The 14,367-nt window shown below is 40.2% G+C and overlaps 1 protein-coding gene across 1 annotated transcript; it reads left to right on the forward strand.

The window, feature by feature from the left end:
* Positions 1-8,039: 8,039 nt before the first annotated feature.
* Positions 8,040-11,773, forward strand: LOC135636198 (auxin transporter-like protein 2). The gene is made up of 7 exons (XM_065147818.1): positions 8,040-8,420; positions 8,526-8,711; positions 8,820-8,932; positions 9,043-9,226; positions 9,322-9,419; positions 10,319-10,784; positions 11,092-11,773. Exons 1-7 carry the CDS (start codon positions 8,247-8,249, stop codon positions 11,437-11,439), a joined length of 1,569 nt encoding a protein of 522 aa, XP_065003890.1. The 5' UTR covers positions 8,040-8,246; the 3' UTR covers positions 11,440-11,773.
* The last annotated feature ends 2,594 nt before the right edge of the window (positions 11,774-14,367 follow it).

The raw sequence follows: 14,367 nt of genomic DNA on the forward strand, positions 1-14,367 counted from the left end.
GAGGAAGGGGGAGTGGTGTTCGCGATCGGACTCGACGACGCGAGGAGTGCAGCGCTCGGGTGGCGGCTGCTTGGATTCCCGCGTTATGGCGAAAGAAGCTTAAACTTCCGGCGACGAGACCGTTACATACAGATTAAATAGATGTTGACTTACGAAGGACGTAAATATAATTAGAAATATTTGAAGAATTAAAATTCGATGTAATAAAATCTTACACCGCCTTTCCTTTATCGATATTAACATATGTATATATTAATAATTTTAGAAAAAAATATGTAAAATGTAAATCTTGTCAACGTTAACCACCGAGGTTGACAGTGATGAAAGTAAAGAAGATAAAAGGAAAAAAAAGGAAAAAAGAAATAAAAAGAAAGAAAAATATGAAGGGATGGGAAAGACAGAAAGGATTAATATTTTGTTTATTTGGATTTCTAATTTTTATATTATTGTTGATTCTATTTAATTTGAAAAATTGTATACATATTGTTCATGCATGAATCAACAACATGTTTTTTGTTATGTATGTCGTTTTGGGTATACTGATGTTTGGTACGCTGATATCTGATTAGGTTGTGTGTGTTGCTTTTGGTATACTAACATTTGATTAGTTAGATTGCAAGATAAATTTATGTGATATTAGTATACGATGCACGTTACATGAATAGTATTATTTTGATCATTTACATTATTCCCATTGATGAGTAAGGAGATCAGTTTATTGATTCTATTAGAGGATTAATGGATCATCAAAGATGATAGACTCGACAGGAATTTTCTCTATCAAATATTCAAGGAGTTAAATCGTATCAAGAGTTAAAAAAGATCAATTTGTTAGCGACTATCATTCATGTTTGCTTTTATGATAAATTATATAATTTAAATACTATTCATTATTACATGATATGCACCTATTGATGTTCACTTCTTTCTTTTTATTCTTACTATATTCATGCAAATGATAGTCGACTCTTATAAATGTACCTATTTATTCAACTTATTACTACTTGCATTTTTGTGTATTATTCCCTTTACTAATTTTAGATGACAGTATATTTCGATTGACAAAATAAAGTTGAGATGATATTTAGAGAATATTGAAGGTATTTATTTACGTGATTACTATTACGATATATTTTATATTTTATTTTTTTTATTAAAGAATGTGAACACTAAAAGAAAATTTTATAGATTTTACTTATTAGGGGCATGACATATAGATGGTTAAAAATGAGCCCATACAAGAATCCCAATATTATTAAAAATCGAATAATATCATATAAGAAAATATCTCAAGTGCAATATAGAAGAATAGGAGAGTGACTTCAAAACTAAAAATATATATGAAAAAGGATGACTTACAATCTTTTATATCTCGGATCTCTGAGCCTCTTTTGATGCTACATCATTTCTTTTCCCAATTATTTACCTAAAGAATTAGGTAAATTTTTTTATTTATAAAATATAAACCCAAAACTTTAATTCTAACTATAATAGAAATTTCTGTCTTGAGTAACACTCGTAAAGTAAAATCATAACTAATCTTAAAGTTTGATTTAGTATTTTTTTTTTCATGACATAAATTCTCTATCATCTACACTTTTAAAATAATATAACATAATTTTATTTAAATCTTTTAATTCAAAAAAATTAATATAATTTTTTTTATCTCCAATAATCTTTTTATCATATCTATATAATAATGAGATTCAAAATAATGTATACAAATTATTCTTCTACTATAATCTAATATGTCGATTACTTTCTTGGTAATTGAGATATATCCCAAAGAGGTAATTATTAAGGAAGGAGAAAATAATTATAAGTCAAACAAATATATCATAAATTAATAATAAAATATTAAAAATTTATTATAAGATTAGTATAATTCGATACTCTTTATCAGTATCGATGGAGAAAATCAAATTTTTTTATCATGTGAGATCAGTCATAAGATCCTTAAGTTAGTCTCAACTTAAGGATCAATTTTTCTTGTATACCCTCTTACGTAAATTTAAAAAATTATTTTATCTTTTTTTCTCACTCTTTCTAGATTTATGAGAGAGAAATATAAGAGCATCTAAAATATTTTTTCATATCTTACTTTCCATTAAAATGTAAAGATACATTAGATATTTATGATAATAAATCCTAATTAACTAAGGATTTTCTTTTCTACTAATCATAATCCACATCTATCAAGTGTTTTGAATCCTATTAGGACTCATCGAGAGTGGACATTATCTTGTGATTACTTATGCTCGTACTAGTGAAGACAAATGATGACTTGTCATCATGAAACAACACCTTCGGTGATAACTCTGTTAACCATGAAACAACAGCAGCTCGTCACTTATCAGTGGTGTAGGAAGAGCGTAGAGGACTTCCGACGGAAGCGTTTCAGGCAAATGCGCACCCTCCTCTTCTTAGGTGGACGTGACAATGTGAGTTTGGCTTGAAACGAGTTCCTGATGACATGTTCCAAGAGATGAGACGTCCGCGAGTGCTGGATTTGAGCGACTGCGATGTACAGGTGTTGCCGAGTTCAACAGCTCTTTCGAAGCACCTTCGTTACTTGGGCCTGTCTAATACCTGAATCAAAAGGTTGGCCAGATGTTTGACTCAACTTATCCATCTCCAAACTCTGCAACTTGAGAACTGCAAACTCCGTTCTAAAGCTGAAACTGTACAAGGTCTGCAACAAGAATGGACAGAGATCAACCAGCTGCTGCACTTGAATCAACTCCAGGGACATCTTTCCATAAAAATTCCTCCAAGTCAAGCTGGAACACGTTAGTCTAACAGAGCCAATGGGATTTCCCTATTTCTGCTGGGGTTTTCCGATGTTGGAGAGTCTATCTCTACGTTAATATAGAGATACTGCTGCCCCAGACTGCGCAGATTGTCAATCATGGACTGCCCTGGCCTCGAGGAACTACCGTTCCTGCCTCCATGTTTAGGAGAATCGACAATATCACAAGTTGGCGGATTGGTTGCTCTTCCAGGTTTTCAACAATTCAATGATGAGGCGGAGAGCATAGCCCTCACATCGTTGTGCATCACGCGGTGGTGCCTCCGTGAGGGCCTGCAGCAGCATCACCTTCCGAATCTTAAAGTCCTTGTTCATAGCGGATTGCGAGAGCCTTTCACCGGTTCCAGAACGTATTACAGCATCTGCCAACCTTAATAATGCTGTGACAATCCTTGCCAGAATGGAGCAACTCATATCAGGATAACTAATTTTCATATAGTCGGAGAAAATAAGCAAATCACCTTTTTTTTTTCTATATATTTTTTCTACATGCATTCTCTTTTATTTTTTTTCTATTCTTTGGTCATTTCGATTATCACATTGATAGGAAATTTTAATATAGAAAGATTTCCCCGTATAGTTGAAAAAATCTTATCTGCTATCATGCTCCCGCAAGATGGTGTTCCTGTCAAGGATATCAATCTTGGATTGATGTAAAACCAACAGTTTACGAGTCAGAGGCTTCGTGAGTAAGGCAAGAGTAGATCGCTGCTGCTGTTATTGCTGTTGTTGCGGTTGTGACGGCGATGGCTGCAGTAGAGGAGAAAGCTGCAATAGAGGTGCAGTAGAGGAGGAAATGTAGGGTAGTGCTGGTGAGCACAGCATTAGAGACGCCACAACAGAAAGGAACGGATATTGGCATAGAATGGTAGTGGAGAAGATAATTGCTTTTGCCGCCGGAGGTGGAGATCCGACGGCAAAGCAACGGTGATGAGTCGACAGCGAGAAAAGAGTTTGCTCTAGGTAAACAGCTCTGATACTATGATGGAAAAAATAGAAGATAAGAATAATTATTGAAGAAGTATTATTAAAGAAGTTTTAGCTCTAATACATTAACATGTCCCTCTCCTACATTTGCTAAGCTTCCTATTTATTTGTCTTTCATCCTCGAGTTTTCCTTTTCACAAACACATTATTCAAATAAAATGAAATGATAAAAGACATTTTTGTTCCCCTTATATTTGTTTACATGTCAATCTCTTTAAAATGTTTGCTCCTCTTTATTTTTTTGTTTGCTTCATATTTGTTTTCCTTCTACCTTTCCCCAACAAAGAGGAAGGAAAAAAAAATCTCATTTCCGCTGCTACATTGACGATTTCCGTAATCTAACGTCTGTCTAGCTCGCTGGTGTTGCTTCGCTGCCCAAAGAGCAACAGCAGCTGAATTATCCGTATGCCACTCCCACTCCTTCCAATGGCTTGACAATCAGATAGCTATCCTAGATTTTTGCCCTCTCCACTAAATCTTCTCTTGCTTTACCCCGCTCTCGAGTTCGCGATCTTTACGAGAAGAGAAGAGCAACTCCGGGTTCTTCACTGATGGCTGAAAACTTCAGTCCTACCGGTCTCGAGACGCTGCCTAATGGTGACTTCCCCAGAGAATCAATTATTTGCCGACCGCCGGAATTGCATGGAGGAGTCGTGGTCGGTCACCGATATCTACCATCCCATGATAATTGTCAGGGTAAAATTTGGGATAACAGATGATCAAAGAAAGGAACAATGGCGTTGGTGAGATTAACACGGTAAGCATTTCTGGCAACGTACACTCTGATTTTGTACCTTAATTTCTTTCCTACTTTATTCTTTAGGAATTTTTTTTCTTTTTTCTGGTAGATGTTGCAGTAATACCAAAACCTGATCATCAAACTTGCTTCACCAGCGTACCTTTGATCAAAGCTATTCTCTGATATTGCTTGATTGGAAGGCAAAGTGTTGGTATGTGACCATATACTGCTTATCACACTCGTTACAGTTTTTTTGTTGCATACCGATAAGACATTCGTCTCTTACAATCAGTTCAACAGATAGAGATGCATTGTAGTAGAAGGTAAGCACTTGTTCGGTTTCCCTCTTCCATCTCGAAGAGATTCCCCGTTCGGAGCCTTATGGACGTAGTCGCCAAGATTTTGACAGGTAATTCTGATGGAAGATCGATGTTCATTTCTCAGCAACACTTATGATGCGCAATCTTTAACCAGGCATAGGATACCTTGAAGAACAAAGCCACAATTCTAGAGATATAACAAAGAGGACAAGGTAAGATGCTACTGATTGATCTGCATTTAGATGGTGTCAAAAGACCACAACACAATCCTGCAATTCATCTGCTTGATTCCCTTGCCCCTTCTTTTGTTGGCAGAAACTTCTCATTGCAACTGCGGAGCTGGTTCTGCCTATGTGACAACATAACTACTACGGCTGATGATACTATTTCATCCCGTAAGCACAACCGACCTTGTCAGCATTTACCTCTATCATTTCTTGACACACTCTTTGCCCATTACCAAACTTTGAAATTACATAGGTTTCAGATGATGTTGGAGCTGCAACTAGCAGCATGATACATAGTCTTCATTTCACTCAACAATACCCGAGGAGAGTTCTCAGACCAATTACTGGAAGGCAGAGCTTGATTCAATTGTTTCAGCGAGGCTCAATCTTTAACCTGGAGTTGGCAAATCTTAAGAACAGAGCTTCCTCGAAGACATTTCAAGCCCATAAGTAGATTGATGAATAATTTCTTCATATTCGGATTGTTGTTCACCTTTGAATCGCAGCTATGTTAAAATTATGGAGAATAAATGGACTACAACATTCTTGTTCTACTGAGATATTATAATCACCATCTCCTGCTTTCAGAAGTAATATCCCGTAATCATCATCACCTTTCACAGGGCAAGATTATCAGTAGACTTCCAACTCAATGAGAACCCACACCACCTCTCCTAATGACGATCTCACATGGTTGTGTTAGAATCCCTCACAAAAGCAGAGATGCAAAGACGAGCACAGGCAGCACTGCTGTTATGATTCCAATTTTGGCGAACTTTTCCACTGGGGGGGATGGGGGGAATCCTTCATGTGCCACAAAGCACGTCATCTTTCTCATGCCCTCGAACAGGGTCCCCATGGTGATGTAAGCCAGTTGAGAGCACTAGCCAAATGAACCCAGTAAAGCAGAACAAATCTTCCCGTCTTTTGGCATGAATCGAGGGCCTCGTTGAATGCTGCTGGTTGGTTGATGGATTACCAACTTCGACCACAATTGCACCCTGTCTCGGCGAGGCAGAGTGAGCTTTGAGCTTCGTGTCTCCCCGCCAAAAGAAGAGGTAAAAGAGGGATCCTACCAGGAAGACAACATGATGCTGGTTGCAGAGAAGATGACGAGAGATCCCATCATGTTGCGCATACGGGAAGCGGCAAGGTGTGAGTTTTGGTGTGGCGCTGGGGGCCATCATCGAGAGCCTGTAGCCACTGTTGGTGTTGGGCAGTCAGAGGAACCCTCAGGAGCGCACAACAAGATAACAGTAGCTCTTCACTACATGATGGGATGCCACCTAGTGCGCCAAAACCTGAAGATTACAAAAACAGCGAGCAAATTATGAGGCCAAGCATTCGAGTGTGCGACGCCACGATCCATGGAAATGTGTGCGGAGTGCTCAACAGGATGATTTCTGTGTGCTTTCCACCACCTTTTCCCTGTGCCTTCTTCAGCCTTCCTCTGTTCTATGATCTATGCTGATACCAAGTTGGGATCTATCGACAGTATCAGATTTAACAAAGCTTTTAAGAAATCACTTGGTATAGATTTTGTATATGGAGAAAACGTTCAGGCACTGTCTTCTGTCAAAATGGATTGTATAGCTTCAAATGATTGCTAAACCATGTAAAAGGAGCACAACATTAGTTTATTACAGACAAGCTAAAGCTAGAAAACGGGCGTACACATGTACTTGTGGATAGACTCTTAGCAAATGACAAGGTTGGACGAATTGGGACTCATGAAATCATAGCGGCGTGCTGTCGTTCTTCTCAATCATGAAAAGAGATTGCCAAATATCATCCTCGGTCTTACCGGGAGATGGCATTCTGGGATTCTTAATGTTCGATGTCATTATATTCCACAAGTTTATCTATTTATCAATAATTTTCGCTAAATAGATACATATGGAAACAAAGAGTGGAAGAGTTGCAGTCTTGCACAATCGCTATCATTACACTCCGCAGACCAACTCTGCCAAGCTTTAGTACGAAGGAATTATGCTAGAGTTTAAAATAAGGATGCAGCCAAATTGTCCTCCCTGCCAAAAGCTACAGTTGCTCCAACTCTTACTTACAGGCGTCGGTCTTTTGCAGATGAATGGAGAATGGCAACTCACGAACTGTGCGAGGGATGAATCAAAGTAATCGAAACGGCGATACAGATTAGAAAACCAAGAGGAAGATTACAAGAAAGAGAGAGAGAGGGAGAGAGAGCAGTCGTGGATACGTCCAAGGAATGGGCCCATGTGAATGCGTGGGCGAGTGTTCCGATGGTGAAGGCGAGGAGCACCGGCCCTCGAGAGAAGCAAATAAAATAAAAGGGCGGGGGACACAGCAGGGGGGAATGTTGCTCACGCTCGACCCACCGGCAGGTCTCTATTGGGCCCCACCCCCGAGTCTCACTGGAAGTATTCCATTAATTTTCTCCTATTTTTTTTAATTATTATTTTATTTTATTATTTGGAATCAAAGTTTTTTATCATCATAATAAAACTTTTAAATGGTATCGTATTGATTACAATATAAACATCTCCTTTGTAGAGATAAAGGTCGATCGAAAACTAAGTTGTTGCCTCCTGTGGTAAAGCTACTTTATCTGGCGTTTCTAATACGGTGAGAGGAGCTTCATCTTTTGGCAGAGCATAAAGTTAACACGCTCGCCCAGCTGTAATTATGCCCCTTCCCCTGTTTGCTACTTTCTTCACCATCTCCTGGCGTGCCTCCGCGCCCTTCTTCGTGCAAGCCTCCTCTCTCTCTCTCTCTCTCTCTCTCTCTCTCTTGTTCCAAACGCACCCTTGCGCGGTCCGGGCGAGGAGGAGTTGGGACTCTGACTCGGGAAGCGGACCGAGCCGCTCGTGGGCAACAGTGGCGCCACGCTCGCATTGAGTGCACATTATAATGTATCTGATACCCAACAGGCCAAACCAAACCAAACCAGCTCTCTTCTCTACCACTCCGCTGCCTCGAAGCCTATGATAAAGTGAGAGAGGCCAAAACAAAATCATCACCACATTGCTTCTTTATCTCTCTACATATCTATCCTTAAGCGGTATAAATTCAAGCCCAAATGCCTTAACTTCCCTAGTGAGCTCCAAACATCAAGTACCATCTCCTTACGTCTGACACTCCTTCAACAAGAAACAGAGATAGTGGGAGTTGGCAAGAAGGAAAAGATGGGATCGACGCCGAACGGGAATGACGATAAGGTGGTGGAAACTGTGATGGTTGGAAGGTACGTGGAGATGGAGCACGATGGGGAAGAGAAGACCATCAAGTCCAGGCTTTCCGGCCTCCTCTGGCACGGTGGTTCCGCCTATGATGCCTGGTTCAGTTGTGCCTCGAACCAGGTCCGGCTCTTCTCCTAGCTAATTAGACCTCGCACATCTCTTCTCTTCCGTTTCATTCGATTTAGACGAGCAACGACGTTTGATGTTGTCTTGGATGTCGTTCAGGTGGCTCAGGTGCTGCTTACACTGCCTTACTCCTTCTCGCAGCTGGGGATGTTGAGCGGAATCTTATTCCAGCTATTCTATGGCTTGTTGGGGAGCTGGACAGCTTATCTCATCAGTATTCTCTATGTGGAGTACAGAACCAGGAAGGAGAGGGAGAAGGTCGACTTTAGGAACCATGTCATTCAGGTACGCAACTCTTTTTCTGCTGAATTTGCTTATATAGTTGATGTCTCGATCCAACTCTACGACTTACTTGTTTTTGTTGCTCTTTGTACTCTTTGTTATGGAATGGAGTGGTTTGAGGTTCTAGATGGGCTACTTGGGAAGCACTGGAGGAATGTTGGATTGGCCTTTAACTGCACGTTTCTTCTCCTTGGATCTGTCATTCAGCTCATTGCTTGTGCTAGGTATGAATGCTTTTTTTCTACCTTCTTCCTGCAATTAAAGAGATGGTAGAAGTGAAGATAGCTGGTTGATGTGGTGGTGAACCATTCCTCGTACTCTCCTGTGACTGCAGCAACATATACTACATCAACGACAAGTTGGATAAGAGGACTTGGACTTATATTTTTGGAGCTTGCTGTGCCACCACAGTGTTCATCCCCTCCTTCCACAACTACAGGATATGGTCCTTTCTGGGCCTGGTCATGACCACCTACACCGCCTGGTACCTCGCCATCGCTTCCCTCCTCCATGGTCAGGTATGCAAGCAACACAAACGCTAGAACTTGCATCTCTTCTCGATCTGATCTTTTGAAAATTTGGGATGCTTGGTTGGGCGCTGCAATGGCGGCAGGTGGAAGGGGTGAAGCATTCGGGGCCAACGAAGCTGGTTCTCTACTTTACAGGCTCCACAAACATCCTCTACACATTCGGTGGGCACGCTGTCACAGTGTAAGGCGACAACACTTGGGTTCCCTCCAAGCATAGAGCGTAAAACGAAGCAAACGCCAACAATTTCTAGATCGGTATACAAAGAAAATTGCACACTTGCCCACGTGATGTGATCGGACCACCCTCTCCTCACCTGTCCATCTCTTTCTTTTGGTTTTTCTTCGTAATATATGCATCACCTGTCTGCTTCTTTGACTACCTGTAGAATATGGGACCATCTCCCTTTCCCAGTTCCTAACACTGAGCCCAAAGCCTAAGGCATCTTTAGCTCCCCTAAAGAATGATAACCGGCGTAGTTGAGTTACTTGTCCTTTGGCTATCAGGAAGAACTGCATGTGCCTATATGTCACAGAGTTGTTTTCTTTGTTGCAATGTTGCATTTAGACACATCTTCCTTCTGCCGTTATGTACGTGCCTGAAAACATTAATTTACACCTCTCGGTTCACTTATCACACGGATAGTAACTCCTAGTTTCAAGAAATATCCCAATATTGATCTCTTGTCTCCCTCCTCTGACAGTTTCTTGGTCTGCTTCCCACCAGTCCACACTATCACATTCAATACTTGTACAGTCAAACAAGCTTTCCCGTAAAACGTAATGTTATATCTGTCATAGAGTCTGTTGTTACTTTTAACTTTAGCAGTAGCATCATCTCCATCTGCGCAGACTAAGACATGCAAACGTACACAACCTGTTGCGACAGAGTCTGAGCTTCACCTACTCACTTTGTGCATACAAACAAGACATTTATTTGTTCCACGAACCAGTTAAAATCGCTGTTCGATCATGCAGAAAAATAAGTAATTTACTCTTTATTTTTAAGCTAAAATCATAGCAGTAATACAAGATTATGCTTATACTTTACGATGACCTGTTCTGTTAACGTGAACGTAACAGGGAGATCATGCACGCCATGTGGAAGCCGCAGAAGTTTAAGGCCATCTACCTGCTGGCCACTTTGTACGTGCTGACGCTCACGCTGCCGTCGGCGGCGAGCGTGTACTGGGCCTTCGGCGACGCGCTGCTCAACCACTCGAACGCGTTCTCGCTTTTGCCCCGAACGGCGTTCCGTGACGCGGCGGTGGTGCTGATGCTGATCCATCAGTTCATCACCTTCGGGTTCGCGTGCACGCCGCTGTACTTCGTGTGGGAGAAGGCCATCGGCCTCCACGACTGCCGCAGCTTGTGCAAGCGAGCGGCGGCGCGGCTGCCGGTGGTGATCCCCATATGGTTCCTGGCTATCATCTTCCCCTTCTTTGGGCCCATCAACTCGGCTGTGGGTTCGCTGCTCGTCAGCTTCACAGTCTACATCATCCCATCGCTCGCTCACATGTTCACCTTCCGATCCGCCATAGCCCGCGAGGTACTTCATCTTGAATAATTTGTTAACTTGCCACTCTTCTAGAGCTTTGCAGATTGTAGTAATCTGTTTGTACGTGTTTACTTACAATACGTAGGAGGTAAAAAAGAATTGATAACAGTCCATGTATTATATACATTCAGAGAATTACATGGTAGTGAAGAAGACATTAGCTAAGGAAAAATATGTTATAACTTATTAGCTCATTGTTTATGGGGAGATGTATAAACATATCTCTAAGGGTGATTAGAAAAGTTGGGAGTCTGCAGGCAGAAGTAACATGGTTTCGTATTGATGTGTGACAATGCAGAGCGCAGTGGAGCGGCCGCCGAGGTTCGTCGGAGGGTGGATCGGCGCTTACGTGATGAACACGTTCGTGGTCGGGTGGGTGCTGGTGGTGGGGTTCGGGTTGGGGGGTTGGGCAAGCATGACCAACTTCATCCACCAGATCAACACCTTCGGCCTTTTCGCCAAGTGCTATCAGTGTCCACCACCCCCACCCCCACCTTTTCTTCCCATGCCCTCCATTACCCCGACACCATATCCTGGCAACGCTCACAATGCCACCAATCCGGCCATTGTTCCCTCGCCTTCTCCTTCACCTTCCTTCTTCCTTCACCATCGCCACCATCACCACCACCACCACGGCGGGCGGTGAGCTCGTGCTTCTGCTCGTCAGTTCCTCTGAGAAGCTGTACCCGGTAAGCCGTCAAACGCTGCCAGTGTGAGTTGAAGACAAATGTACGATAACATGCGTGGGTTTTGATGAGCAGCACTTTGCGGACGCTAATTTGCTTTGTGGTAGAAAGGAGGCAGGCAAGAAAGGCCATGTTTGTGGTAGCAATGTTCCACTTAAACTAGCGATTTCTTTCTTTGTTGAAGAGTGTCATGAGATTATCCAACACGATCAGTGTCAGCTTCAGCTAGTTTTACTGTCATTATTGCCTGGGAACGAACAACGTTGCCAGTATTATATATTTTGTCGTTCTGTGTGGGACTATCAAGATGCTGTGCGCCTATGGCAGTGTGGCAGCGAAGCTGGTCTTACTAGCTCACACTTTTTCTGGGCCACATGCATCTTTATCATCCTTTTCCCTGAGTCATTGGCTTACTTTATCTGTTTACTTGGACGATCACTTCTGCTAGCTACTGGTACCTGTAAGCTTTACTCTCTTCCAATAACATGCACCGATCGAGCTGCTTACAGATAACATTCTCACTACTTAATCCATGTATGCATCTTTTAACTCGGGTCGAGACAAACATATAATAGATGTAGATAGGTTTTGTCGTAAGAAGTCCGCACCATGACAAATTCCACGTCATCGACGAGCAGGAACATTGGATTTGATACTCCAAAGAAAGCAAACTGGGCAAGTGAGTTTACGTTTCTTCCAAAGATGTAAGGGAGGGATTGATGACAAAGGAGGTGTCTTTTGTGGTGGCAGTGTGGCCAAAGCAACAGCATGGAATCTCAGGTGAGATGAGATCATGCCAACCACGCCCAGGCCTTAGGTCTGCCAAAGACATTCTAAGGCTGCTTTCATGGATTGCGTTCAGCTCTTTCGGCTTTTTTTTCTGTAAGGGTTCATCTTGTGTATCGTTCACACTCTTTTTTGCATGTCAGAAAAGATGGACCGGCCGGTTCAATCCTTCAGATCCTGATACAAAAAGACGCAAAGAAACAGGAAGTGATAAGTGGTTCAACTCAGGTTTGTCTTCTTCAATCTTGTCTCTTCCTTTTTCTATTTTTGATAATAAAAAAATTTATATACAGAGTTTTTCTTTTTTTATAAAAAATAAATGATAAAAATGAGATTTGAACTATAACCTTATGATATTTTATTAAAATCTTTATTAACTAAACTAGCTATCACATTCATTTACAATATAAGGAGCATCTTCATTTGTGCTATTACAAAATACATCAACTAATTATCAACTTGGTTGGTCTCTACCTACATAGTAAAAAAAATAGATTATTTTTATTGTTTAAATTCTAATCAATATAGTATAAATCAAGAAATTATTTATTTTTAGGAGAATTCCTCCAATAGTAAAGATGAAACTGAAGCATTCTAAGATTGATAACTATAAAGGCCAATAATCAAATTCTTTTTCGTTCCTGAATATTCTAACCATATAATTATAGAATCATGGAAACCAAGATAAAAAGTACCTTGGAATTTGTTTCTTTTCGTAAAATGTCCACTCTTGATTCTTGCCGACGCTCTCCTCTCTCTCTCTCTCTCGCTCGTAGGGAACTACAATGTGGGACAAGATAATTGGCGTGCAAATTGGTAAGCAAATAAACATTGATGGTAGACAAAAATGCTTATGGTCTGTCATATTTCCTTATACAGTCTCAGGCTCTTGCATATTTATTCTTTGCAAATCTGAAATATCCTTGCAAATTTTAATGTAACATGTATATATTGCCTAGTTAATATCCATGTAGAAAGCACTAGTTTATCCATATTCAAAATTCAATTAGTCTGTTATATATATATATATATATATATATATATAACATCCCAAAATACTCATATTGTTTTTATAATCATAATGAATATTTAAAAAAAACATGAATGTCATTTAAAGTTTCAATTAACTGTCAAAATAATATTTAGCTAACAATAAAAATCATAATGAGTGATTTTGGTATGGGTTCAAATCTTAGGCAAGCTTTTAAGATTACGATTAAATCTCCAAAAATAAGGTAGTAATCTAGGCCCAACAAAAACAGCAAATTTAGAAGGGACATTTCTATAGCACGTAGTACTTTTTCGAGATCATTGCCTCAACTATGATATATTGATTGCATACTAGATTATCTTAGGGATAATAATTAACTACTACTCTATTATGGATCAAATGAGCTGAGAGGGATCCAGTCTCATCATAAATACTTGTGAGTAACGAAGAGTGGGTATCGATGATTCCTTAAATCTCACCCTCCATTTGTTAGATTATTAGGGCCAAGCACTTGGGATGCACTATCCTAGAGCAACGTCATTGATGCCTTTCAATTCTTATTTCTTATTGTTTTCTTATGTTTTTCATATGCAGGATATATGAGGCATAATTTACTATTGCCAATCCCATTTTTATTTGTTGTTAGTATTTTTATTTTATATTTATATCATGTAAAACTTAAAATTATTTTTAGCTATGCGGGACTAAGCAAAGGGGAAAATAACCCATAACAGTCTCATTCCCATGTGCCATTGGCTGATTTTTTATTGACAGTCTTACGAAGCCAAATGTTAGCTACTTAGTACCTTGGAACTTCTTGTGTAGCACTAGGGTAGTTGAGACCTTGGGTATATATCTAAGGGTTGATGCAATTGTTAATCATAGATGCCATACAAGTCAATCACGTGAGTAATGATACGTGTGACATGATATGCACTCTTTTTACTTATTATTATGGTATTTTCTCATTTTATATTGCTTATATATATATATATATATATATTGGCTGATTTTTTATTGATAGTCTTACGATGCCAAATGTTAGCTACCTAGTACCTTGGAACTTCTTGTGTAGCACTAGGGTAGATGAGACCTTGGGTATATATCTAAG

Source organism: Musa acuminata, chromosome BXJ3-4, assembly GCF_036884655.1.
Source record: "Musa acuminata AAA Group cultivar baxijiao chromosome BXJ3-4, Cavendish_Baxijiao_AAA, whole genome shotgun sequence".
In the NCBI taxonomy this organism is placed as follows: domain Eukaryota; kingdom Viridiplantae; phylum Streptophyta; class Magnoliopsida; order Zingiberales; family Musaceae; genus Musa; species Musa acuminata.

What these genes read in the sequence shown, in the direction of transcription:
- LOC135636198 (XM_065147818.1), top strand. Translation starts at nt 8,247, where the DNA reads ATGGGATCGACGCCGAACGGGAATGACGATAAGGTGGTGGAAACTGTG. An exon ending in CAGCTCATTGCTTGTGCTAG is followed by an intron (nt 8,933 to 9,042) that starts GTATGAATGCTT and finishes CTGTGACTGCAG; the next exon opens with CAACATATACTACATCAACG. An exon ending in GATCCGCCATAGCCCGCGAG is followed by an intron (nt 10,785 to 11,091) that starts GTACTTCATCTT and finishes GTGACAATGCAG; the next exon opens with AGCGCAGTGGAGCGGCCGCC.